Genomic DNA, 27,243 nt, shown 5'->3' with positions numbered 1-27,243 from the left:
ATCATGCTTAGGTCCCACGACTGCGAGGAGGCAGAACGGAGTCACAACTCTTAACAGGACAAAAAGAAAAACAAAACACTGCCAGCCGCCTTTGAGAAAGTAATAAGGATTTTTATTGTCAAAACAGGTAAGAGGTAACAAGCATAACAGAAGACACAAATAAATTAATTGTTCTGATCCTTTTAGACCCCAGGGCGTCTCAGTGGGAAGGTCAGCTCAGCTCCTTACCGTCCAAGGCCGCAGACAGCAGGAGCCTGAGCCGGCGGCAGGACGGTGACTGGACACGTGCACAGCGAGGCGAAAGGAGGCAGTGGTCTCCCTGGCTCCTCTCCTCAGTAAGACACGTGTTTACAAGGTATGAGCTCATGTGGAGGGACATATAGAAAAATGTTTAATTCTTCCACCTCCCAGGAAAAAAAAAAAAAAGTTTCAGGCCCTGAACAAGAAAATCGATACAAGGTGACATAGAAGGTGACAGCAGTTACACGTGAACCTCAAGACTACACTCCAGCTGCAGCTGCCGCCTTCTTTAAGGAAGCCGAACGTCCGTTTGTCTACACCACGCCAGCAGGCTGAATCTGCTCCCTTCAGAAGTTTTCAACCAATGGAGTTAAATTAATGTCACTTTAAAGTGCAACAAAGGGTCTGTCAGACTAGTGTTTGTTCTGTGACACATGAGAGAGAAGCATGCCCCCAACAGCGCCGGCCCGGGAGGCGCCACACACAGGAGGAAGTGGCTGCGGGACAAGCGATCCACTAGGCCAACCGAAAAGCCAGGAGACCCCGGCTTCCGCCCAGAGGAGCAGCTCCCTGCCAGGCCTGGCTCTCGACTGCTCTCGGACCTCAGGCAGATCGGGGGGCCCCCACCTGACAAGGCTGGAGCACAGCCACGAGGGCCAGCGCTGGTCAGCGAGCACCTCTGCTCCGTGATTGGCCCGGGCTCACGTGGACGGCGGGAAAGGAATCAAGAAGCATTGGTTCTGGAACAACACAAACGTTATCTACCTCGTCAGCAACGAGCCAAGTTCTTGAGCAGGAAAAGGGTACAAACAGGGCATGAGGCCCCCCACACATCACTGCTGAGTTTACTGAGTCTCAATAAAAGCGACGCACAATGGCTTCTTCCACACAAGGACAAGCTTTGCACTGATGTTTCTCGAAAACCAATTATGTCTCCAGCTCTAGCCTCAGTTTAAGAGATCTGGAAAAACAAAAACAAAAACAAGAAAACCTTTCCTATGTCAGAGCCAAGTTAAAGGGGAGCTGGGCGCAGGGCACCCTCTGTCCAGAGTCCCCGGGACGGAAAGCGCTCTAAAAGCCAGTGGGTGTGAGAACATTCAAGTCGCGGGCTTTGAGGTCGTGGGTCCGCGGCAGCTGTCTCTTCCCTTCTGTCACCGGGATGTCCATCTTGGGCGGCTTGAACATTGCTGGGTCCTCAGCCATTCGCGTGGCCTGCACGCGCATCAGCTCCATGGGAGAGGGCTTCTGGGTGCCTCGGTAGGCCTGGGTGGCGAAACCTCCTACAGAAGGGAAGCACAGAACAAGTGATTTCAAAATGCGGGGGGTTCCCAGCACACACGGCACAGCGCCTGCCTCACCGCGTTCTTGTGTGAAGGGGCCGCCTTACCCGAATCAGACTTCTGGAGGGATCTTGGTCCAAAAAGGCTCCATTTATCTGCCGAGCTTCTGTCTCTATCCCCACTTCCAGAATCCATGGTGCTAAGACTGGGGCCAGGTAAGGCTGTGGAGGAACCAGAAGTGAACCAGCCTCTGCAAGAGAAAGAAGAAAACAGACGCTGGTGTATGTAGCCTTCTACACGTGCAGACTGGGAACTGTCAGCTGCCCCTTCTGGCTCAGGAGCCACAGGCTGACGTGGGCGCTGAGGGGCTGGGAGCAGCGGCGGCTGGACGCGGCACCGGTGGTCCTTCGGCCCCGGTGGTCCTTCGGCCCCGGGCTGCTCAGAGTCCCGGGAAGGGCTCACCTGGGCTTCTGCTTGGGGGAGGAGTGGGGGCTACTGCTGGGAGTGGACGGGGCTGAGGCCGGCTGCTTCTCCTCTCTCGTCATCTCTCCGCTCTGCAGCTTCAGCTTCTGTGCGGATGGGTGAGGGGAGAGACTTTTTAAAAAATCAGAGCAAATACACAACAGCTAAGTTTGCGTATAAACCACCCGGTTCACACAAACTTCAGGCAAAAGGAAAACAGTCATAGGTGGAGAAATTCTGGATTACAGGATGGATGTTCCTTTGATTTTGCCATACTAGATAGAATTCCATCTTTTAAAAAAACGCAGTCATTCTACAGCACATCTCAAACATCTCTGTGCCAAATAGCACACTAGAGCTTCTCCTGTTCCCACACTCACCCGGCCCGTCGCGGAGGAGCCAGAGCCCAAGCCGCAGGCCTCCCGCCGCTGGCCCACCGCGGACGCCACCTGCCGCTCCCAGTCTCTCAGCGCCCAGGCTCGGCGCGCTAATCCTCTCCGGCTAAACGCTTCCCTGTGCAGCCTTCCCTCCCAGCGCCAGTCACTCTGTGTGCCCTCAGCTCTGCAAACAGACGTCTGGCTTCTCACTTCTCCCAGGTCAAGGCTCCCGCGTGGCCTCCATGCTCCAGGCCCGACAAGCCAGTGCTTAGCCCGAGCTACATTTCAAACGAATGACTGCCTGGATTTTCTCAAACGCTCACCATGCCAAGTCATGTGCCCTGGCATTCACCATCCGCGGGTTCTACTCCTGTGGGCCGAGATGCACATAACGGGCCAAATTCATTTCTGCCAGGATACAGGGTGAACTGTGCACCTGTAATTCTGACACACACGGATCCTGGAAAGTCCTCAGTGTCAGAGGCCATCAGCATCCCGCCGTGGATGCACCTGTCTTATCTGAGGGCTCGAGCTTATCACCAACCCAGCCCTGACCAACCCGGGCAGAGGTGTTTAAGCTCGGCGTGCAAAAATCGTCTCGGACACTCCCTACAAGATGCAGCCATCCAAGATGTCCTCCAGCCCTGCCACGGGCCACTCGCTCCACGTGAGCGTGACTTTCTTACAAGGTACAGCACGAGCCTCCTTTGAGGCCCTCAGGAGCCAGGTCCTCCGACAGCTGTGGAATGTGGGGGAAACCAATGGGCCAGCAGGAGACCTGAGTTCAGGTACTGCGACTGGTTAAATACATCACCCTGGACCTCAGTTTCTTCATTTATAAAACACAGAGAGTAGCATCTCCCTCAAAGAACAAGTACGAAGAGGAAGTGAATGCAAGTGGGTCATATGCCGGGAAGTGAATGCAAGTGGGTATTAAGTATGAGCCGTATTCCCTGAGAAAGAGCCACATGGAACTATTTCACTCACACAACTGTCCGGGCATCGTTAACCTTACCAAAAAGTCTTCTTCACTCATTCCAAGTTTAGAAATGAAAGAGAAAAAAAAAATTCCAATTACACATTTGCTTTTATTTTTTTTTTTTAATTAAATGCAGGGCCTAACATTCCTTCCCAGCTAGCATCACCTTGTGCCGGAGCCTCCTCCCTCTCCCTCGGCGCCCATCACTCTGGTGCACAAAGTGGTCCACAGCGGCGTCACTGGTCATAGCGCGCGCGCGCACACGCACGCGCGCGCACACACACACACACACACACACACAACACGTGTAAGCCCGGAGTCTCATCTGATCCTCCGAACCAGAAGCAGGCGGCACAGATCCCCCCTCCGTGCAGACAGGGAAGGCTGAGAGCCCCGGGGCTGTCAGCGAGAGAGCATGACCGCAGGAGGGGCCGAACCAGTTCAAACCCCTCGCTCAGTCCCCTTTCCACCACTCCCCACCAACCCAGCTAGCTAGCTGAGCTGGTAACTTCTAAATCCCAGCCACGTCTCAAGCCATGAATGGTGAGGGTTTTGTTTTTTTAAAGTCCCTAAGAAGCAAGCTTACGTGGAGTGCTTCTGCCACTCGAAGGTACTTGGTCTCCTCGGTGGTAAGGCCCTTGTGGGGTGTGTAGCCAGCATCTCTCAGCCCTGCCTGTTGCTCAAAACGGTGAATGCTCTCCTGGGTCTGTTCTGGGAACAGAGGAGATGACCATGGTCATGCCCATCCCCCTGCCCCATCAAAACCGGGGGACATCAACACAGATGTCCACTGTTCTCCCCCGGAGACCACACTGGCCCCCCGAGAAGGAGGCTGCTCCCAGTCAGGCCTCGTAGCAGAGATTCTAGACCTCCCACAAAGCTTCCCTGAGCAGAAAGAAGCCTTCGCGCACAGCAAGCCAAAGAACAGCTCACTCCTAAAGGGGCAGCCGGATAACCTCCAGCGAAACACTCCTTCGCTTCCTCTCCTCGGTACCCTGTGGCATTTTCTTTGTATTTAGAAATGCAACATGGAGAAGGCAGCTGACATTCAGAAACAGTGCAAGTTCTCCAAATATAAAGTTTCCTCTGAGAGACCACACTCATTAAGACCTTCCACCAAAGAGAAAGGGGCCACATTGAGGCTGGATGGCACCGAGGTACCAATTAGATCCAAACCAGAAAGAATGTGCCTTGAACGAGCCAAAGTTTACTGATCCACTGCTTCCCGTGTGTGAAACTGCCCATGACAGGGCCTGGCACAGCAGACAAACCGGACTGAGGGCCAGGTCGGTCTGACCTGCTTATTTCATAATCAGTTGTCAGTTACACTTGGAACGACTGACAGCGGGGTTTCTGAGTCTTACACACACATGACACACCCCTGTGGACAGGACTGTGGCAGCTGTGGACCAAAAGCCCAGACGCCGGATGTCCTTTATGACTTAGTCTTTCCTCTTCTAAGGAACCATTTTACTTCCATCAGAAATAGAAGCAAAGGGGGAAAAAAAACAAACCACTAAATATATAAAGACGTTTCTTGCCAGGTAGTCACCTGAAAATTTTAAAAGCAGGAAAGGATTTAATGAATACGGTACGCCAGTACTGGGGTTTTAAATGTAGCTTTTTTTTTTTTTAAGACTATAGCAACATCAAAAGTTCATGGCAGTATTAACTGAAAAAAAACCAGAATGGTTTGTCTATTATATCTGCAATTATATAAAAATACGCATATACGTGGAACTGACTAAGCCAAGTAAGCATCTGAGTGACAGCAGTAGCTGCCGGGGTGTTACCATGTTCTACGCTGTTGGAAAACTCTGTTTTCAATAAAGAAGTTATACCTGCACTAAAAGAACAATGACTACGCCCCCTAACGTGGCCAGAACACATGCCCAGCTTGCAACAGGCAAGTAGTAGTTGCTGATTCAAATAGTGCGTTTATGTGTGAGTAAGAAAGAGTCCAAGCAAGCATTTGGACTTTAGTTTCTCGGGTAAACTCTCCAGGAATCGCCCAAGACAAACTGCTGCCCTCCCAGAGCAGATAAACAAGGGCTCCCCCTGCCCTGGCAGGGGCAGAGCTGTGCATCTAAGGACCGGTCACGTCCCCCAGCAGAACCAACAAGTCTGGTTTAGTTGTTATAAGGCTTTAAAAAAAAAAATGCAAGCTCTCTTGTTTCCAGTCTTATCAGGACCACAAATCACATATTCTCAAGACTAAAGACGCTGGAGGCACCAAACTTGCCTCAAGGTCCAGAAAGAGGAACAACTTTGAGCCATTTAATTAAAAAAAAAAAATCAGTGCAGGGCAGGTGGGAGATGCCTCAGCGTGTCGCCTTCTCCAGCAGCACTTGCGACAGTAGCCCGCAGCAGCTCCCAGCCGCTGGGCGCTGGGGCCATCCCCCTCCCCTCCACCGCCAGCCAGCTCCCCCACCTCGTGGAGGGGAAGCAGTCTCCACAGTTCCCTCACTTGCTAAGGCCACATGATGGACGTGGGAAAATGAGACTGTCAACAAAGCAGCGGGAGTGCACCTAAATCAACTCAGATGCTTAACGCTGGGCAGATTTTCCACCTAAATGCAGCCTCAACACTGGTGACCCAGAGCCAGACTGACCTCTGCCAGGCATGGCTAAGACGCACTAGGGCAGGCGTCCTGGCAGAAGCCCCCGTAGCTGGGCTACCCGGCTTCACTGCTGTGAGGGTGTGCAGAGCGCTTACTTGTGATCAGAGAGCTCATGATGACACGGGTAGCTCTAGCCTTCACCACGGGGACCTTGTCCGTGCTGTCAGTGGCCGATGGCTGGGGCACAGCAAGGGAGGAGACGCTGGCCTCTCCTTCCTCCACCTGTTCAAGAGGGGTAAGAAGGCACTTGAGCAGGGCCAGGGAGTCACACACTAAGCTCACTCCTTTGGGAGTAATCGGATACACGGGGGGCTGGTCATCTTCACCTGGTCAGATACGTACTATCCACAGTGACCACCAGTAAGACATTACATGAACAGCCTGTGTTTATAAAAGTGGGAGACACAGAATCTGAAGCTCTGAGGTCTATTATCTTCCCAGACTGTGTCCAATATACTCCACTGCTGTGCCTCCAAGAATTCAGAAGACCCACTGCTAAGCACCGCCTATGTACCAGGCACGAGGCACGCTTCTCCTGAACTCATCACTGCATTCCCGGGGTGCTTCTCAAACTTGGCCGAGCACCAGAACCCCCTGGAGGGCTCCTCAGACAGACCGCTGGGCCCCAACCCAGGACCGAGTCCCTAGGCCTGGGGCGGGGCTCAAGGATCTGTTTCTAATGACTTCCCATGAGGTGCTGATGCCGCTAAGACCACGCTTTGAGGCCCACTGCTCTAAAGGTTCAAGGAATGGTCTTTTAAAACAAACCCCCAAGTCTCCGTAGCTCCTCACTTTAACATGGGCCAGCTGGAGCAGGCCACCTTCTGAAATCTAAAAACAGGGACACCCATGCTCAGGACTAAGCGAGAGCGGAGAACGGGCTTGATTCTCCATTCTCTGCTTCTCCAAAGGAACTGAGAGGAAAAGACGGCAGAAAGGAGGGGAGCAGAAGGAAGTACTGAGAAGCTGTGTCCCTGGTTCAGATAGGATTTAAACTTCTCAGCTCACTGGACTGAAAAGCTGAGCCTGTGCTTCCCCCCTGGGGAGGCGGCTGCCGGCTGGGATGGGGTGAGCCGCGACCAGCGGAAGATCGCGTGCGGTGACTCCAGCTGAGCTCTGCACAGACAGCAGTTGTTCCAAACTGTCAGCTGTCCCGGCCGGGGCGCAGCAGAGAACCAGAAGCCTCTCCTCTGCCCAGCGAAGCACGCTGCAGCCTTTGTGAGTGCAAACGGGGAGCGGCTCTTCGAAGCCCTCTCAGGAGCCTGGCTGATTTTTGGCTCCGGTCCCCTGAGCCTGCTGCTTTGGCACCACAGGCAGGCTGCCAGGGTCCCTTTCTCCTGGAACTGCCAGCACTTTTCACACAAAATGTTTCCACCTCCACAGCTGACTGGGTTGGGTTTCAGTAGATAAGGGATACAGGGATATAGGGAATTTACCCCGGAGCTGGAGGGGACGCTTTCATAGAAAGGAGCACCCTGTTCTGAGAGCTTGGGGTTGGGGACAGGGGGAGGGGGCCACTCATTAGAAAGGAAAGATCAAATACAGCTCTTCTGAGTGAAAGTTAGGCTGGGAGCCAGGAGTCACAGCATCGGCTCCACATTTACTACGTGCAAAGCCTTCTGGTCCTCCCTAATCCCCACAACACCTCCAGGACGGAAAGCATTCTCATCTCTCAGATGGAGACACTGCGGCGCAGGGCTGAGGCTGTGTGCCAGGGTCACTGCCAGCACACACGCTGCTCGGGGACGCACACCCAGGTCTGCCTAAGCAGGTGCTTACTGGTACTTGCTGTCAGGACCTGAGCTGTCACAAAGCTCAAAGTGAAGCCAAACTGTAGCTACAGGTTAAAAGGATTCATCCGAACTGGGCGGGCCTGGCTGATTCAGGCAACAGTACCCGCTTCCTTGCACGCTGGGCGGCTGGAGGGTCAGAGGCGAGAGAGACACACAGCCCCCGCCGTCAGGAAGCGCAGGCTCCGGGAACAGCCTGCAACAAGCGCGTGAGAACCCACGAAGCCCAGCCTGCACAGAAGGGAGGTGAGAGCAGACCGGGGCGTGAGGAGGGATGTGCGTGGGTCAGGAAGGGCCTGAGGGAGGAGGCGGTGTGGAAGGGCATCTGAGGCAGGAGGAACAGCACGAGAAAAAGCAGAGCACGAGTTCAGGAAGGGCCAACTCCCCTCCTAATCATTTAGCGGGCATTTTTTTGGAACCCACTTTCTGCCAAGTCCTCTGCTAGAGACTAGACGGAGTACAAACTCAGGCAAGGCCCTGCCCTGAGGAAGCTGGTGGGGGCCGAGGAAGTAGCGGGGATTATGAGGGGGTCTGCCGTACACTGGAGAGCTCTAAAGGAGGGGTGACAGTCTTACTGGGAGGACGGAGGACAATCTTGACAGAGATGTTTGAGCTGAGACTTAAGACACCATCTGTCAGGCAGATGGAGGAAGAGGACAAGATGGGGACTGTAAACATTCCAGGCACTCAGAGCAGTGAGAAGCAAAGACTCAGAGGCATCAAATACCCTATTAAGTACAAGAAATCTTAGGTAACCTCCACGGGTGGATCATGGTGTGGGGGGACAGGACCAGGCTCACGCAGAGCCAGACTAAGGAGCTTGGATTTAATGCTGTGGAAATGGGGAAGGGAGTGGGTGGTGTAGAGGGGATGGGGGGGTGTCTCAAGTAGAAGATATGCCATTCTAGTTTTATTTTTTTTTTTTAACTTCTTCCCCCAATAGAGGTACTGAGGATTGAACCCAGGAACTTGTGCACATCAAGTATGCACTCTACCACTGAGCTGTACCCCCACCCACCCACCATGGCCATTCTAGTTTTGATTTAAAAAGAAAAAAAAAGGCCCACCAACTCCAGCTGAGGCACAGAAAACATACTGGGATTGGTGGCTGCCCAATTCTAAATTCTATGGTGCCAGGAGCCGCTGACAGCTGCGGAGGAGAGGAAGCAGAACGGAAGGGCTGGGCTTGCCAGCAGCGGTTGGCGGGGACAGGTACCTCGGCAAGGTGCTGATACTTGCGCTCTGGAATCACCGGCTTCCAGGGGATGCTGCCCATGTCCGACGGAGGGGGAGTCATGGGCGCAGGGTCCTCAAGGGCATCATCATAGCTGAATGCCCGGCGGTACATCCCGATGGGCAGGGACATCTTGCCTAGAGGCCCGCTAGGCTCAAGAGCTACGAACAGAGACACCTGTCAGGATGGGTATCGGCAGCTTTAAGTTAATCTGTGGGCAGGAAAGGTCAGGAACACTCTTGTTCTGGGTGGGACACAGCAAGAACAGCCCATTCTGGAAGAGCTAAATCAGCCAAGGAAAAGGAATGGCACGAGTTCCTTCCTCTCCGCCTGACACTATGGATTCTCCATTTACCCCACAGCAGCCCTAACCCATTTCTATGGGCCAGGAAGCCAAAGCTCAATTTAAGTTTACCTGAGCAAGGTCACACAACTTCATCGTGCAGCGAGGGACCGAAGCCCAAACCTATCTGACTTCAGGGCTTGTGTTCTCGGTATCCTGGAAGCTGCCCCTGTGGCAATGCCCAGACTCTCAGCTCAGGCAGCACTGAGGATATGAAATCTTGTTCCCATTTCACAGATGAGGAAATGGAGGCCCAGCAGTGGCAAATCCTGTCTCTCCCACCTCCCCTAAGAACACGAGACCACTGTTACCAGAAATCTTTAAAACAATATGCTGTTCAGCACTCTCACTAGCTTTGAGTGATCTGTGTGACCTAAACAGCACAGCCAATTTCCATCACAGAAAACTGCTGACAAGCACCCTCACCCTCGGATCCTGCCCTTCCCGTCCACTGGAACTGACCGGCCCAACGCCCGCTGTGACGCAGGCGCCCCACCTCAAGGGCACGCTGGGCTCTGCCAGACCAGGGAGCAAAGCTCATTTTGTTTGTTTGCTGTTCCTTTCATAGCAGAACTAATGTCCATATTATGCCTTCAGGGTGACATTTTCCTGTCACTAAAATTATACAGTCACGCTCCCCAAGACATTAACTTACGTGGCAGGCAGTAAATCTAAAACCAGGAAAGACACTTCATTTAAACAGCAAGGGGACCCAGCAGCTACCATTATTATTATGATTAATATTAACAACAATAACAAATTCATAGAATCAGAAAGGATTAGTGGTTGCCAGGAGCTGGGGGTGTGGGGAGGGACCCTGGGGGATGAGGAGTAACTAGTAATAGGACAAGGTGTTCTTTTCGGGGTAAGGAAGATGTTCTGGAATTAGATAGTGGCTTGTGAATATACTAATCACTAAACTGTTGATCTCAACTGGGTGAATTTTACTACCCATGAATTATCTCAAACACATAAGCAAATAATAATTACCACATACCCTTCCCTGCCAGGCACTTACACCCCTCATCTTACCTAACCCTCATTAAGCAGGTATTTTTCCCATTTTCCAGCTCAGGCAACTGAGGCACAGATCTTAAGCAACACCTAGCCAGCCCGTGTGCGGTGCTGGAACACAGATCTAAGCCGGCGCTCAGGCGCTCACACTCCACACCACAGGCACTAACCTAACGCGTGCAACCCTACGGCCAGGATGGTTACAGGGACTTCGTGGTAATCACGATGACAAGGAAAGACAAACTAAAACACACGCTGATGAAGTTAGAGACCAGACACGGATCCAGGCTAGGAAAAGGGGGGGGGGGGCTCCTATTACAACACTGAATTTGGGAGCAATTTCAAAAACATAAAGATCCCTGCCAACAGTCAGCCCAAAAGCCTTCCGAAAAATAATAAAGTCGCTAGTATTTACCAGAAAATACACTCCTACAATTAGAGACCAAAAAAAATGGGGGACAGTAATGTACATTCATTTAATTTTTAACTCTCATTTTCATGTATTTTATGTTTTTGATCTTTACAGCAACACTCAGAGACAGGGATTATCAACTACACTTTACTGAGAACCAAAAATTGGATGATTCAGATTTTTTAAATCACCAGCCCTTCCCACTAAAACAGTCCAACGAGGGGTCGATGATTTCACTAACCCGGAAATTACTACTTTCTACAGACCCTGGGCACACTCAAGCTGCAGTGCGCATATGACTGTCAATCTGCCTTGAATCAGACTAATGCTTTTTTGGCCAGACTTTCATACCTCCTGCCCTCGCACCTCCTCCCCACTAAAAAGCAGGTGAGTTTAATCATTTTGGTACATACTACAAGAACTATGCAACTTATTCTCAATTTTCCTTTGAGACCGTAGGGAAGTGAAAAACTTGTCACACCTTTAAGTGGAATGACTGTTCTCTTTCCAGGAAACCTGGCTAGGTGGTTAATAAGATAATATTTAAGTCTATTAAGTCTAAATACTCTCCTGGTGGCAGAGAGTAACCATTAATACATGGTGCAGAAAAAGTGGTTTCTGTCTAGCTTAAAATGCTAAGGGCAAAACATAACTTTACCAAAAAGAATTAAGTTTACCAGGTACTTCTGGTTGTCTCGAAGCCATTGTAAGACCGCAATCCAGGTGCTTTTTCTATACAGAATTCGGAGCTGAGTCCCTGCCACCTAATAAAAATAACAAAGGCCATTTTCTTACAGTGAACACCAAAGAATAGCTCCAGTGCTGTTCTTTTGACAGGTACACACAGTTTTATGGCTTGTATACAAGGTTGAACACACATAAAAGAGCCAATGGGTGACAAATATGCCAAAGGAGGGGGGGAAGGATAAATTCAAAGGTCTCACTGCACCAGTCACTTAACATCATGAAATGACAAAGACACTCTACACAGTGAAAAGGTCATCTTACCAGGGTGAAATGATGTGACGATTAGGCTGACAGACAGATATTAACGAGGAACACTGTCCAGCTGCTGCAAATTAGCAAAGCTGCTCCGGAAGAATCCATCCATTCCAGAGGTTCTAAGAACAACAAACAATCAGCATTGCCACCGCCCTTCAGAGTCTGCCAAACTCCTTCCTGTACTTTCATGTATTTCTCCTAACAACCTTGTGAGAGGGACCATACTCATTTCACTTTTAAATAAACTGACCCACGATAAGGGGCTAGGTACCACAATGAGTAAATTCTTTCCTTGCTTCTACCAATGACTGATATTTTTTAGGGTTTGTTTGGGGTGTTTTTTTTCAGAGGGGAGTAGGGAGGAATTAGGTTTATTTATGTATGTATTTATTCAATGGAGGTACTGGGGATTGAACCCAGGACCTCCCGCATGCTAGGAACGCGCTCTACCACTGAGCTATATACCCTCCCCCCATAAGGGTTTTATACAACGCTTATCTTGCATTTTAACCCTTGTAGCAACCCTGCAGAGCAGGCATTGTTTAGCCTCAATTTAAAGAAAAGGAAACTAAAAAGCAGAAGTGATTTGTCCAAGGTCACAGATAAGTGGCCCATCTGTAAGGCTCCCATTTTACAGGGGAATCCAAACAAAGCCCTGAGAAAGCCAAGTTATTTGTTTTTCAACCTGCTACACCGCCACCTCTATCCTGATGGAGCTCAGAAAGCCAACTCGTTAGTTCTTCTTTACAGCATCCCAGAAACCACAGTTCCGCCACCCGCCAGGTCCAGGGAGCTTTCGGATCCAGACACATCCCCTTCCAGTTCCCGGTGCCCGCCCCCGCCCGCCCCCGCCGAGCTCTGACTTCTCCTTCACAAGACACAGGACAATGCCACCGGGATGCGAAAGACCAGGGCTAACTCAACCGCCTCTCCCACCCGGCGAGCCTGAGAAGAACTAAGGAGATTAGGACCGGGGCCTAACACAAGCCAAATGTTCCCCGAGGGCAGCGCAAGTAGGAGGCTTGCGAGGTGAGGGTGAGGAGTCGGGGTCCGGGCCTAGGCCGCTCTGGGGAAGCAGAGGCGCGGCCCGGTGCCAGGGCTGCAGAGGCATCATGAGAGAGAAACCCCACGGGGGAGGGGGGGGCGGCCGAGAAAACAGGGTGAGACAGGCAAAGTGCGGTCCGACCAAGATCCGAGCCTAGGTAACAGGATTGGAGAGAGACCGCTAGAGGCAGCGAGAGGCACCGAGAGGCACTGAGAGACCCCGGGCTCAGGCCTTGGTGCAGCGGCCAGCGGCACGCCCTCCATCAGCCTCGGCCCAGCCGGGCCTTCTGGTTACCTGTTCTTCCGCCGCCGCGGAGCTGCCTGCGGCCCGAGCTCCGGCACTAAAGATGCTCCGAGGACCCAAGTCTCTCAAGAGGCTGTGGCGTAATCAAGACCCAAGCCATGGTGTGAGCGGCGCTGTGCCCGTGGCGACACAGAAGGCCCAGAGCACCGAACACGGAGCAAAGCTGCCGGCGAGCAAAGCTGCCGGAACCGCCGACAGCTTTCCTGATAAAGCCTCTCGAGGCCGCGTCATTTCACGCGAGACTTGACCGGGGTTGGAGTAGAGGGCTCTCGGGGCATGCTGGGAGTTGTAGTCCACGATCGGGAAAGCCCCAAGATGTTCGCTGCGCTGCGCGGTGGTAGGGTCACAGATCCGTGGATGGAACCCGCCAGCTCCCAGAGGAAAAGCCACCCTTTACCAGCGCTCTGTGCGTGGGTCCGTGACAGGCTGAGGGCAGATGGAGATGGCATAGCAAAGTGACACCCTCAAACCTGTTCACAGAGGGGAAGTTGAGGTTTGAAGAGATGAGAAGGCACGCTGTTAATAAACAGTGAAAGCGGGTGGGTATAGCTCAGTGTAGAGCACATGCACGAGGTCGTGGGTATAAAAAAAGGAAAAAAGAAAAATCTTTTTTGAAAAATAAGCGGTAACGTGAGCAGGAACCCTCTTCCAGGAACAGCTGAGTTCGGCAGGCTTCATACTAGTAGCAGAACCAAAAAGGGGAGCAAGCCGCACCTGCCTCCCCTAGCTAAGGTGATCCTAATATCATTTACCTTCTACACTAAGGGAAGTGACACTTGGAGAGGTGCCAGCTCAAATGCCACATCCTGAAGGAAGCCTTCTTTTTTCCTTAAAGAGTTTACAAAGATGACAAAGCAACAAAGATGAAGAAGCAAACGAAGTTGAAAAAAATCTACCCACATTTCTACCCCAAGTTCAAAGCTTGCCATCAAGGTTCATCTTAGGAGGGCTATAAGGGCTGGGGGCTGTGACTTTCAGATTTCAGCATTTGACTGTTGGCCAGACCTACTGGCAGGACTGACAGAGGCTTACTTCATGCCCCTTTAAACTTGAGTGCTATCACCAGACCACCTTGCTTGAGGGCACCGTTAATTAGTCTTTTATAAAGCCTATGATAAGCTTATAAATAGCACAATTACATTGCAGTGCGATTTTTTTTTCTGTCAAGTGTTACTTTGTAAATTGGGAATTTTTAAAATATGCCATAATTTTTACCCCTGTGGAAGCAAAGCTGACACCTTGCCCTCCATCATCACAAGGGCGGCACGCACATCACATCTCAGTCCACGGGGAGGAAACAGCACTTTGCACCCTTATATAAATCATAAGACAGGATCACTTTGTTTCATTCTTATCCCCAAATTAAATAATTTTAATTTCATTAATAGATATTAATGATTGATAATTTTATCAGTGGAAATGAATGAATAGATACTAATTTCATTGGTAAAAGTTAATGAAAACTGAAGCCTTTCCTGGAAGTTACTGACTCTTGGCTAAGACAACTTTATCCCTGACTTCCATCGTACTGATGTCTGAAGCTGTGGCTATGTCTGTGAAACTGAAACACCCTAAAATCCAACTGAAGACACATGTGAAAGACTTCAGAGCCAAACTCTTGAGGTTCACTTCTTTTTCAGAAGAAAGGTCTGATACAATGAGTGGACCTAGTTTCCAACAACTGTAAAGGAGGATCCTGGATATTTAAAGCCTGGTTTTGCAATTACACAGAACTGGTTCAAACCTCAGCTGCATCATTCATTCACTATCTTATTTTGGGGAAGTCACTTCCTCTCCCCAGGCTTCAGTTTTCTCTTTTCTGAGGCAGAGATAAGCTGACAAGTCAGCAGATAGCCCAAGCCAGCCCCAGGCAGCCGGACACCTGAGAGTCACAGGGAAGTTGGCAGATCTGATAAACTAGCCCGGCAGCTACCAGAAGAGGACTGGGCTAGGCTGTGGACAACGGCAGCCCAGAGCAGAAGACAGAGCCCCATCAGAGTTTTCAGATAGATGTACCCTTTCTTCCTCCCCACCTTGCCCAGGACAGAATCTGGCCAGCCCTATAGCTGTGGCTACACCATGACTGCAGATTGAGAAGGCATTGGCTAGGTGGGGGTGATTAGAGCCTGAGTGGTGGGGCGGAGGAGGGGTTGGTCAAAAACAACTACAGGGCAGTGAACTGGCCTGTACCTTAGCAGCCTCTCTTCCACCACCTCTCTTCCCTTTCCCAAGACCCTGGGCACTAGGTTATGGAAACCGTGGGTGGCAGCTTCTAGTAAGAGTCTCACCTGGGCAGAGAGAGGTACAGGGAAGTTCTCCAGAGATGCAGTAGTCTGCTCAGGACAGTACCAGAGAGTCTCCTTCCCAACCCAGCAGGAAAAGTTCAATCTACAGTTGGGCTTTGCCCCCTCCCCTAGGCACTCAGTCCTCGCCTCAAAGAAACAGGAGCTCCCGGGGTAGGTAAGAGACAGTGGAAGGACACACACCCAAAGGAAAGACAACATACAGGGTGACCTTATCCAGACACAGCAGAGTTAATGGACGAGGCAGGACAGGAAATGAAAATACACATTTTAAGTATCACTCTAAAAAGGAAAAGAGGATTTGGGAAATATGAAGGAGGGACAAAAAGTCATACAGAAGAACTATACAGCCAGATAGGAAAAATGTCATACATGAAATAAAGACCTCAGAGGATGGGGTTAATAACAGAGTGGATATAGCCAAAGTCCAAGTAAGCAAGTATGAAGATCGGGTTGAGAAAATTTAAAAAGCATGAAAAAGGTATAGAAATTTTTTTACATGGTACCCCCGTACACACACACACACACACACACACACACACACACACACTTAAAATTTCTTAAAAGGATGTTATTTTGCACTCTGTTCTTTTTGATTCTATTTCATTTTATATATATATGTATATATATATATATATTCCATTTCATTACATATATATTTGCTATCTAATAAACTGATTTCATAATTCACTAATGGTCTTGAAACACAGGACTGGAGTCACACTCTTAGGCTCTCTCGCTGAGCCTCACTCACTTCTCCCCAGAGGAGTAATTTCTTTGAATTGGGAGTTTGGGAGAAGGCGGTAGGCATGCTCAACACAGCTGCTTCTGTGCTCTTCCCCTGCCCTAACCATCTGCAGAGAGGACGCTCTTCGATTGCTGGAGAGGAGCCTAACCCTGTAAGGTCAGCAGGTTACTAGACAGTCCTGTTCTCACTTCAGTACCTACCCCTGTTTGGTGCCTATGCCAAACTGGCTGTTAATATTCTTAAGACCACTCACTCCTGCCCTTGCTTGATGTGTTGTGTCACTGATATGGGGGGCAATCCATCTGTTTCAGGGGAAAGTATCAGCAAACCTATTTAAGCATTCTTTATTAACCTGCTGTTATGGACTGAATGGTTGTATCCCCCTAAAATACGTATGTTGAAGCCCTAACCCCCAATGTGATAGTATTTGAAAGTAACTAAATTTAGTTGAGGTCAAGAGGGTGGGGCCCCAACATGGGATTAGTGTCCATTTAAGAAGAGGAAGAGAGAGCAGAGCTCTCTCTCCATGTGAGGATACAGTAAGAAAGTGGCTGCCTGCAGGCCAAGAAGGGAGCCCTACTAGGAAAATGAATCAGCTGAGTCCTTGATCTTGGACTTCCTAACCTCTAGAACTGTGAGAAATAAATTCCTGTTGTTTTTCACCCAGGCTGTGTCCTTCGTTATGACAGCCCAAGACCAAGGCATCTGCTAAGATTTAACACTGTTAAATGGTGCCAGGAGGTCAAGCAAGATAAGAACTAAGATGCTACCAAGGATTTACCAACAAGGTGTTTGTTAGAGACCCTGGTGAGAACACTTTCTATCCGTGGGTGGAGGGAGGAATAGGAAATGCACATTATCTGGAGGTGGGGCTGAAATGGAAAGGAGAGGTAGTAACCAGAAGCAGAAGAAATAGGAGAAATCTGCGCGTACCTGTGGGTGACTAGAAGAAAGTCCAGAGTCCACCCCCCCAACCCCACTCTGTATGACGTGAGGTGGCTTACAATAAAAATACACCCCTTCACACCGCAGCCCCTCATGGGGTCCTCTTAAGTACCTCAGCCTTTCTCCTGCTTCCCCTCCTTGTGCAACACCTGGAAAAGCTGGCAGTCACTGGGGGTCACGGAAGACAAGGTAGTCAGGTCTGAACACTGACTTCTGGGCCTGCCAGCTTCATCCGGACGCCAAAAGACTCCACGAGAGCAGAACCCCTGGGGGCCAAGAAGCAGCCAAAGGAGGGTAGCGAGTACTAAAAGTCAGAGACCGTGGGTTTCATTCCCGCCTCTTCCACCCCATAACCTGCCACCTCATAGCAATTCCTGTCTGAGATCTTGAGGGATGCCCAGGAGAGATCGCTTGGGTTTGAATGTAGGTTGCACCACTACAGTACAACTAGGGTCTCGGTTTTCCCTTCTTAGGGGCATTGTTTTAAGGGGTAACCTGGAACAGCCGTGAGCTAACCCCTTGGTAGACACCAGTATCACGGCCTCTTGTCCTCCCTAGGCACAGCCTCTTGCTCCACACCGCGTCTTGCAGAGGGGGCGGGAGGTCCCAGCGCTCTCTGGCCAGAGCCCCCCGCCGCCAGGGTGCAGGCGGCCTATCGCGACAGCGGCGGTGCATTGTGGGGCTTGTAGTGCGGGGCTGCGGTGGGTGGGCGAGTGGGCGCGGCCGCCGCAGTCGCTGCTGGGCCATCTTCGGCAGGCCGGCTGGTTCGGCCTGTGCCGCCGGCATCCGCGCCCCTCGCCCGGCCCGATGGCGCCGCGGCCTCTGAGCCCCCTGGTGCTGGCGCTGGGCGGCGCGGCAGCCGTGCTCGGCTCGGTGCTCTTCATCCTCTGGAAGACCTACTTCGGCCGCGGACGGGAGCGGCGCTGGGACCGAGGCGAGGCCTGGTGGGGCGCGGAGCCTGCCCGCCTGCCGGAGTGGGACGAGTGGGACGTGAGTGCCGGGCCGGGGTCTGCGCCTCCGCGCGTGCCGCCGAGGGGTGTGGCTGCCGCCCTGCGGGATGGCCGCTTGGCACCGCAGGCCTGGCCCGGGTGGGCTGGCGGTGGGCGGCCGGGAGCCCCGGAGCGGAGGGATGGGTGGGCGTTTGGGGGAGTGGGCGGCGCTGTCCTGCACCGCCGTGGGCCTTGGGCTTCCTCGCGGTCGCCGGAGCACGAGCGCACGGCTCCGCAGCACCGTCGGGCCCGCGCCGGCTCCAGCCCGCGCCTGGCCGGCGCCTGCGCAATGCGCGCGCCCGGGGGATGCCGGGAGAGGTCCCGCGCCCCTCCCTGGATCGCGGCGCTGGGCGCGTTACCTCGACGTGGTGGTCCCTGCGGCCCGGGAATGTGGAGACTGTCGGCCCGAGGCGGCTCAGGCTCCTCAAGGGCGAGGAATTTGCCCTAGCTCACTCAGGAAAAGCCCGAAGAACGGGGTTTGGGATTCAGGACTCCAAAAGCAGCGCTCGTCCCTCTGCACCAGACCTGCCCCTTGACGGCCGGAGGGTGGGGATGGGCCCTAGGGGCCTTCGGTCTTCCCTCGCGGAGGGGCAGGCGGGAGGGTGCCGGCCCCAGCCTGACCTGTGCCCCGCAGCCCGAGGACGAGGAGGATGAGGAGCCGGTGCTGGAGGAGTTGGAGCAGCGCGAGGTGCTGGTGCTGGGGCTGGATGGCTCCGGGAAGAGCACGTTCCTGCGAGTGCTGGCAGGGAAGCCACCTCTGGAAGGCCACATCCCTACCTGGGGCTTCAACTCTGTGCGGTTGCCCACCAAGGACTTCGAGGTGGACCTGTTGGAGAGTGAGCAGACCCCACCCCACCCCACCCCAACACCCCGTCTCCCCATCATCTCAGCTGGACTCAAGCCGGGGCTTTTTATCTAAGCAGGACACATCCCTATGTAAAGTCCTTCCTGTGCCTCCCTGGGGCACAGGGTACAGTCCAAGCTCTGTATTCTGGCTGGGGCGTCCCGTCCTTCACCCATACTGCAGCTCACATGCCTAACGCTGAGATACTAACAGCTGAAGTTTCCTGTATGCCAAGCACTTTACAGACTACTTTAAAAATCCTCCCAACAACTCCATAAAACCGGAAACAGTTACTTACTGTCATTATATATGTCCTGCATGAGGAAAGTGAAGCCCAGAAAGTTACATAATCTATCCAAGCTCACGCAACTTGCTGGTCCGCTAATGCAGACTGTCTGGCTCTGGGCTCTGGATGTTAAGCACCATCCACATTGCTTGTTTCTCAAGGGTGCTTGCTGTTCTCTTTCTTATGTTTTGGGCTGTACATGCACTGTCCCGCCAGTCTAGAAAACCCTTCTTCCTTTGACAAACTGCTACTCATCCTTGTAAGATTTAAGTCAAACATGATATCCCTGTGAGGCCAGGTTAAGAGCTGCTCCTCTGGGCTCCCCTTCTGCTGCAGTATTTGCCACATAACAGCCTGTGTCCCTGATGAGGCATCTGGGGCACAGATCAATCTGATCCAGCTCTGGCCCCTAGGGCCTAGCACCCAGTTGGCACCTGGGAGAGCTTCTTGAGTGAGTGATCAGAGAGGGTCTGAGCAGCCCCCTGCCCTCAGTTTTAGGCTTCTTGGGATCCTGGAAGAGGATGGGAGAGGGGGGATTGAAAGGGCAACAGTACTTAACCACCTGTATCCAGCCAGGGACTCAGCGGGGAGGGACAGGTAGACTTCTGCCAGCCAGAGGACTCAGACTGCAAAGATGAGGTGGGTTGAGTCAAGTGCTAAGTGGTAGCGTCAGACTCTGAGGGCCTGGCTGTTGAACTGAATGGGTACAGTTCCTCTGGTCTCAGGGACTTGCCTGCTAGCCTACCCTGGCTACATCTTTTCTCCCTGATTGTAGCCAACGTTGATATTCACCTGGGATTCAGTCCTTTCAACAAATTTTCCGTGTCTCTCACCTCTTGTTACAGGGACACCGGAAAATCAAGTAGGGGTTGCACACTTGAGGCCCACTCTGTCTGGCAAAGACAGTATCCCCCTCCCTCAACCCTGGAAGAAGGGGTTTGGTATTTTCATGTTACCCGAGGGTTTGACCAGTTAACCCAGGCTCAATAGAGTCACTCAACCCAGATTCAAACCCAGATCTCCCATTCAAGTCCTGGGGCTTTTCCCTCCCATGACACTCACTTTGCTGTGGTCTCCTACAGTGCTCAGCCTGGAGCCCAGCTGACAGTGAGACTTTTCCCTTCCCCACACCTCCTACATCCATTTTATGAGCTAGTTCTGACCACTTTATCCTCCAATAGATTCTGCATCTGTCCACGTCTCTCCACCTCCATCTCTGCCTGCTCGGTCCAAGCCACGGTCATCTCCCAGGACTTCAACACTCTCCTGGCTGGTCTTCCTGCTTCTGCTTCTACCCTCAGTGTCGGCCAGCGGGATCTTTCAGAAACTCAGATCAGATCATGTCATTCTTGCTTAAAATACTTAAGGGGCTCCCATCAGCCTCACGGTGGCCTTACAGGCCCTGTATGGTCCAGCCCTGGCCAGCCTTCCCGGTCATGGCTTCCTCCTCTCCCCTGGCAGTGCCTCAGCCACCCTGGCCACCGTCTGTTTCTCGAACACATCAAGCTTGCTCTACCCACTTCCTGTAATGCTTTCCTCTACCTCTTCTCATAACCAGCTCCTGCCCATCATCCCAGACTCAGCTCACATGCCACCTCCTTAGACCGCCTTCCCAGACTACCCAGTCCAAAGCCACCAGCACACACCCCCCCCACCCCAGCCACTTTCACTTTTTCCATTTTATTTCCTTCTTCTGTGAAATGTCTTTGTATGTCATTGCTGTGTCCATCCTGGTGACGGAGAGAGCTCCTTGAGAGCAGGGCCCCTGCCTGCCTTGCTCACCCCTGTATCCCCAGCACCCAGATCAGCGCTTGGCACCTAGTAAGCACTCAGTATATACTTGTTGAGTGCCTGCTATGTGCCAGGCATTGTGCTGAGGGCTTTGGGGGGATTCAGAGGTAAACAGCTCTAACTCTCAAAGAGCTTAGAGTCCACAAGGGTCAGAAGTATAACCAAAAACTCTAGGATGCAGGGTGACCTATGGGGACTTTGCAGAGGGACAGAGAGGAACAGGAACACAACCCAGCTTGGGGATGCTGCCTGGGCAGCCACGTGGTGGCAGGATTAAGTATGACATTCCTAAGGAAAGAAAATGGGGCTACCAGACTGAACAAGAGAGGTTGAATGGAGAATGGCTGTGCACAGGTAGGGCAGGTCATCCTGGCTGCTGAACACAGCCACTGCTGCCCCAGGGGGAAGCTAGGAATTGGGAGGAAGCAAGGCAGCCCAGGAAAAGAACCAGAGAGTACTGTGTATTGAGCTCGTATCTTCCACCAGTCCTGTGAAGGGTGCATGGCATGTGGTACTGTGGGCTTTGCTGCAACCTGTTAGGTGAGTTAGGTTAGTTCAGAGGAGGAGACACGCTCAGAGACCGCGGCCTGCTCAGGGAGACCCAGCTGTCAGCTGGAGCAAAGCCGAGGTCTGTCTGGCCCTGGAACCTGTGCCCTTCCCTTGCTCCTGGCCGGTGGAGCCTCAGGAAGCTCAAGTGGGGTGGGGTGGGCTCTGCGTAGAAAGCCCGGACCCAGGGGGGCTCTGAGCTGGCCCCTGGCCTCTCCTCAGTCGGCGGCAGCCAGAATCTGCGCTTCTACTGGAAGGAGTTTGTGAATGAAGTGGACGTGCTGGTGTTCATGGTGGACTCGGCTGACCGGCTGCGACTGCCCTGGGCCCGCCAGGAGCTGCACAAGTTGCTGGACAAGGACCCTGACTTACCCGTCGTCGTGGTGGCCAACAAGCAGGTGAGGGCCGCGGCAGGCCGGCTCACCGCCAGTTGGGCTTGGTCCGCAGGTGCCTGGGCAGGGGCAGGGGTGGGGAGCACCGGAGAGGGAGTCAGGCCCAGTCCGATGACCTGCAGCTGGGCTGTGTTGCTGTCCCCAACCTCTGCTGCCTGTGCTCTTTCCTCATCCCTAATCCTCATCCTCTCTCTGCCTTTCTCTTTGCCTCCCTGTCACCTGTCATCCCAGAGAAATGAGAAAAATAATTACTGAGTATCCACTATCTCCCAGGTGTGGTTTTAAATAACATTTCATATTATGCTTCTGTTTACCCGACAAGGTACAGATACTGTTTGTATCTTACAGATGGGGAATCTGAAGCTGAGAGGGATTTTGTACACCTGGAAAATAGTGAAGGGGGGATGTCCAGCTCCAAAACCAGCACCTTTTCCTCTCTGCTATGTCCTTGCGATTTCTGACCCTAGATCAGAGAGCTATAGCTGGGAAGTGATAAGAAGTTGAACAGATTAAATAATAATAACTAACATTTATTGTGCACCTGCTAATCGGGACCTCACTTCAGTCCTACAAAAACCCCATGATAGGCCTTGCTGTTAACCCCAAGTCATAGCCGGTATGCGGCAAAGCCGGGACGTGAGTTCAGATCTTCCTCAGAAAACTTCCTGCTCTTAACCACTACGCTCCGCCTGTCCTGGGTGTCAGCGGGCTGCCTTGGGCCCAGCAACTCGGCATCACACACGTGAGGTGCCATTCTCAATACCAGCTGAGACTGCCACAGTGTAGAGGCTTGTTGTATTTCCTGTGGCCTGTTCCCATGTCCCTGAGAGCTATAGGAAATGTTTCCAGCCTGGCTTGGGTAGTGGCTGTACGTCTTTGACCTCAGTTTCCCACTGCCTATCAGGAAATACATGAGTCATTTATAAATAGGGTAACCATATGTCCTGGGCGGCCTGGGACAATCCCCTCTCACGTCTGTTGTTCCGGTTTAACTATTAATAGTACCCACTTTGAGTCTCAGAAGTACCCATGTTTGGACAATGAATCACATCATCATTCTATATATAAATTATAATTTATAGTGATTTTGAACCTACAGGAGACAACACCTAATGTCCCAGCATTTTACGAGTTGTTCCAAGAAGAATTATTTTCATCTTGGGCCAGGCTTGAAATTAAAATGCACCATCCCCAGCCACATGTGTAGTGGCCTCTGTTTTCCTCAGCGGGTTTCTAGGAGTCTGGGTTAGGTAAGGCCCTTGTCTGGAAGTGACCCTACTGTAAGATCTCCCTGCCATTAAGTTTAGGAATCTGAGCTAGGATTCCTATAAAGGTCATGAACTTGGTCATCAAAGCAACCTGGGTTGGAAACTTGGCTCTGCCACTTACCACTGTTTGTTTGGCTAAATGACTTCACGTCCTTGAGCAGATTTCCTCGTTGGTTAAGTGTGGGCTGTGAGAATTCAGTAAGACCAAGTGCCTCTCACGACGCCAGACTTAGGGGAAGTGCCGTTTCTTAGCACAGTGGCTGTGGATAAGAATGATGAGTGCAAAGGGGTTGGTACAAAAGAAAGTCACAGATGAGGAAGGGAGTTTAGACCAAGGGGCCAGGGGCCGCCTCTGGGAACTTAGGCCCTGGTGTTCCCCTGGGGTAGCCAGAGAAGCTTATTATCTGGGTAACAAGGGGGTGTTGTTGGGAGACACTGCCAGTGCTGACTTTGTCTCCCCCCAGGACCTGAGCGAGGCCATGAGCATGGTGGAGCTGCAGCAGGAGCTGGGCCTGCAGGCTGTCGATAACCAACGGGAAGTTTTCCTCTTGGCGGCCAGCATCGCCCCTGCAGGACCTGGCTTCGAGAACCCTGGTACCGTGCACATCTGGAGACTGCTCCTGGAGCTTCTCTCCTAGGGCAGCGCCTGCCTGGTCGCCGGTCAGCCCTGGGGACCCCAGTGCTGCTCCTCCTGCTTCTGCATCCCCAGCGGGGCCTGGGGCAGGGGCCACATGGCGGCACTTCCCTTCTCCCCTCCTTGCCCTCTCGAGAGCAGGACCTGGGCAGGGCCGGGAACCACACAGAAGCCTTCCTGGTGAGGCAGAAACAGGGAGGCAGAGTGTGGGAGAGGACAGTGTCTTGCTCATTCTCGGCCGGGTGTGGATCCCGCTTTCACCAGGGAAGGCAGCCTCCTCCTCTGGCCTGTTCAGTGAGCTGCTCAGTGTGCTGTTTTCTCCCCACCATGCGGGTCCTGGTGGTTGAGGACCAGCGTAGGTGTGCCAAGGACGCCCAGTCTAGACCGTTCCCTCCTGGTGGCTTCACACCCCTCTCGTGCAGGCAGATTCTGGGCAGCACGCCCTGAGCTCTCGCCCCAAGTCCTGCACTGTCCTCCAGCCCCAGCTGTCTCGTGTGGCCTTGTGCAATCTCTGCCTCTGGCCCCAGGGCCACCCTTTTTAAAGGGAGGTGATTTGTATGGTTTTTTCTAACTTGGAGATGCACTTCCCAGCCACGAACATAGGAAGCATGAGAATGATCCTCGCGGTCCCAGCAAGGAGCTTTCCGAAGCCTCCCTGCCTCCCTAAGGTTGAGGCCTGGACTGCCAGCCTCTCTTGACTGCGGAGTAAGTGGTGTTCACGCCCTCGTTGGAAAAACTGAAAGCCCCACCCCCCTTCCCACCCCACCCCCTGCACCTAATCTGGAGACAGAGGCTGCTGCTCTTACACTGACTGTGCCAGTGCCCATGTTTACATACGTCTGGGGAAGGAAGGAGCCGCGTGTGTCCCTGGGAAGAAGACTGTCAGCGGTGGCCTCCGAACTGCGTTTTAGTTATTTATTTATTTATGAAAGGAACAGGCCAGAGTTTTAGGCTCTGTTTCTAGGTGCTGTTATCAAAACCCCGGATGACTGTCATGGAGAACCGGGAGCTTCAAGGAAGACCACTGGAACCATGAATGACGGTGTGGTAAGCCACGTGCGTCAGTGGAGACAGGGCTCCAGCTGCCCCCACCCTCTGTGGCTGTAACTGACAGCATAATACGTCACGATGATCCACGTGAACTTAAACTCCACCAGTACATCCAAGGGATACAGACCCTTCCTGCATAGGTAACAAGTGACTCAGGCAGTTTTATCGTGGACATCCACATAAAAAGTAATGAGAATTAGCAGACCAACCTGCTAGGTAGCCTGTGGTCCATCCGCCTTTCTGGACCTGCTGACACCCTGGCTGAGGCAAAGCTGGACAGGATTTCTAGTGTCCTCTCCAGTACACTTTCTGTGATTCTCCTGTTCCCAGTGATCAGCCAGCGTAAGGACTGTCTCTGTACTGACACTTCTCTTTGGTGCAGGCAGAAGAAGGAGCCTTTTGTCTATTGGGCCACTGAATAGTCAACAGCCACAAATGGACCTTTTTTTAGGGGAGAAACCCAACTCGGTTTGCTTTTTAATTGAGAATAGAGATTATGTGCCTTTGTTTCATTTGACATTTATTCAGAGTGCTTCAGTTCCACGCCGTGGCCGTGCCAGAGGGGCAGGGCAGGGAGGCGGGGCAGGAGGCTCCCGGAGTCCAGAAGTGAGCGCGATCGTTGGAAGCTCTTGGGCTGTGGGTGTCTCAGAATAGAATCCGATTGTTTGAAATTCTGATTAAATTTCTGCATTAAGAAGTGATTTCATATTTCAGGAATGCCATGGGTTTTAGAGTAGCCTTTGAAACTTCGCTGACGTTTCATTTTGTCCTTGGAAGGTTGAGAAACCTTACTTCTCTGTTCTATGAACTCCGCCTTGTCCTCTAGCATTTGAAAGTGGTGTCTGGAGCCAGCATTGTCGGGGGAACTCCTTTTTCTACTAAGATCTGCCTTTGGTCTAATGAGTATCATTATGCAGTACAGAGTTTAAAGTCCCCACTGTGGGAACGTGAACTTGAGTATAGAGTTTAACTATATCTACTTGAGTGGCTTTTTGAGACCACTACCAGAACCAGCAGGTCCCAGTGGCACACCAGAAGACACACACCGCTGAGGGGCACTGAAGGTACGGGGTGCCACCTCTCTGGTACTTGGACAGAGCACAGACGCTCTGCTGGCCCGGGGGTGTGCCTCACCATGTTTGTGGCTGACGGCGGCGCCCCTCTGGTGGAGCTGCTGGCCCATCCTCCAGGCCAGGTGCCAACCAGTACTCATCTGCTCCAGCTTCCACCAGGACCAGATGCAGCCAAGTGGGGGAATGGCCTTTCTTAAGAACACCAAACTGCCTGGCCTTGTCATCCTCTTCCCTACTTGTTCCTGAACATGACTTTGGTTCAGGAGCCCAGATAAATGCTTTTGGGAACCAGTCGTTATGTGCAGCTGTTCATCTCAAAGTGGAATTCCTGTGTTCCCCCCCACTGCCCTGCCTCTACAGCTACCCACCCGCCTAAGCCTGGGAGTAGGGAGTAAACAGTAGGCAGCTCTCATATTCGTATGAAGACTCTCCGAGAGTGGGTGGGCGCTGACCACCCAGTGTCCACCTCACACGAGAAGGAAGCTTTTGCTTCTTGCCAGTTGAACCCGTGCCTGGATCACTCACCCTGGCACTGGGATCTTCTGTTTTTAAGACTTCTTTCAGTGAAACCATGGCTTCTGAGCTTCTCTTCTCTGACCTGTTGCCATCCCTTTGAGCAGAGGCCAGCTTGGCCCAGAGCTTGGACATACGGATCGTCTGGGCAAGAGGGCGCCTGAGGCTGCTGGGACCACCACCATGGACTGGCTGCCTGTCCCAAGAAGCCTCCTGTGGCACCTGCTGGTGCCCAGACCTGCCCGTTGGAAGCTTGCGCTGACGCGGGGGCATCCAGCTATAAGCACTGGGGAGGAGGTGAAGTTGGTCCATCACGGCCTCCCGACCCTCCGCAGAGAAATGCTGACGAAAAATCTCACAACTAGCCTGTCTGCCTGAGTGAAAACTCAGATTCTCCAACAAATGTTTCCACTTGCCTTTGGAGGACATTCAGTAGCTACCGCCAGCAGTTCATCCAGCTGCTAAAACCTGTGCTGTCAGTCCTCGCGCAGCTGACCCAGATCTTAGACTGGGGCGGTCCGGGCCGTCTGCTCGCATGTCCTCAGAGTCCTGTCTAGTAGCTGTGAAAGGGGAACCTCCAGCTTCCCCTGCTGCCTCTAGGAGATGCACCCGTTAAGGGACGAGAGGAAGAGTCCCATCAAAGATCTGGAAGAAGCAGCCTGGCTGCCCCAGCCCAGGCCTTGTGACCCCAGACCCACAAGATGCGTAACATGGAGTGTCGGTGGCTGTTTGAGGTGTACAATAAATGCCAAAAATCTG

General features: G+C 52.5%; 2 protein-coding genes across 5 annotated transcripts; one reads left to right on the top strand and one right to left on the bottom strand.

The window, feature by feature from the left end:
* Nucleotides 1–90: 90 nt before the first annotated feature.
* KIAA1191 (KIAA1191 ortholog) lies at nt 91–13,324 on the bottom strand. Of its 4 annotated transcripts, none has more exons than XM_072947200.1 (9): nt 13,094–13,324; nt 11,761–11,873; nt 11,430–11,516; nt 8,966–9,160; nt 6,055–6,181; nt 3,925–4,049; nt 1,983–2,089; nt 1,628–1,770; nt 91–1,520 (listed from the first exon to the last, which is right to left on the bottom strand). In XM_072947200.1, the coding sequence occupies exons 4-9, from the start codon at nt 9,113–9,115 to the stop codon at nt 1,312–1,314; spliced, it is 861 nt and encodes a 286-aa protein (XP_072803301.1). In that variant the 5' UTR covers nt 9,116–9,160; nt 11,430–11,516; nt 11,761–11,873; nt 13,094–13,324; the 3' UTR covers nt 91–1,311. The 4 variants fall into 4 exon arrangements, with proteins under 4 accessions (XP_072803301.1, XP_006199023.1, XP_072803302.1 ...); XM_006198961.4 differs by having other exon boundaries at nt 8,966–9,144; XM_072947201.1 differs by lacking the exon at nt 11,430–11,516.
* Nucleotides 13,325–17,794: 4,470 nt separating this feature from the next.
* Nucleotides 17,795–27,243, top strand: ARL10 (ARF like GTPase 10). Its single transcript, XM_072947202.1, has 4 exons — nt 17,795–18,088; nt 18,722–18,923; nt 21,777–21,952; nt 23,679–27,243. Exons 1-4 carry the CDS (start codon nt 17,906–17,908, stop codon nt 23,850–23,852), a joined length of 735 nt encoding a protein of 244 aa, XP_072803303.1. The 5' UTR covers nt 17,795–17,905; the 3' UTR covers nt 23,853–27,243.

The sequence above is a fragment of the Vicugna pacos genome, chromosome 22, assembly GCF_048564905.1.
Source record: "Vicugna pacos chromosome 22, VicPac4, whole genome shotgun sequence".
NCBI lineage: Eukaryota > Metazoa > Chordata > Mammalia > Artiodactyla > Camelidae > Vicugna > Vicugna pacos.
Note: the sequence above shows the minus strand (reverse complement) of the source record. Positions and strands in the feature narration are given on the sequence as shown.

Coding starts and splice junctions, on each gene's coding strand:
- KIAA1191 (XM_006198961.4), bottom strand. CDS start 11,457: ATGGCTTCGAGACAACCAGAAGTACCTG. Junction 9,145..11,429: donor GAGACAACCAGAAGTACCTG/GTAAACTTAATT, acceptor CTCTGTTCGTAG/CTCTTGAGCCTAGCGGGCCT. Junction 1,771..1,982: donor TCCCCCAAGCAGAAGCCCAG/GTGAGCCCTTCC, acceptor TTTCTCTTGCAG/AGGCTGGTTCACTTCTGGTT.
- ARL10 (XM_072947202.1), top strand. CDS start 17,906: ATGGCGCCGCGGCCTCTGAGCCCCCTGGTGCTGGCGCTGGGCGGCGCG. Junction 18,924..21,776: donor CGAGGTGGACCTGTTGGAGA/GTGAGCAGACCC, acceptor GCCTCTCCTCAG/TCGGCGGCAGCCAGAATCTG. Junction 21,953..23,678: donor TCGTGGTGGCCAACAAGCAG/GTGAGGGCCGCG, acceptor GTCTCCCCCCAG/GACCTGAGCGAGGCCATGAG.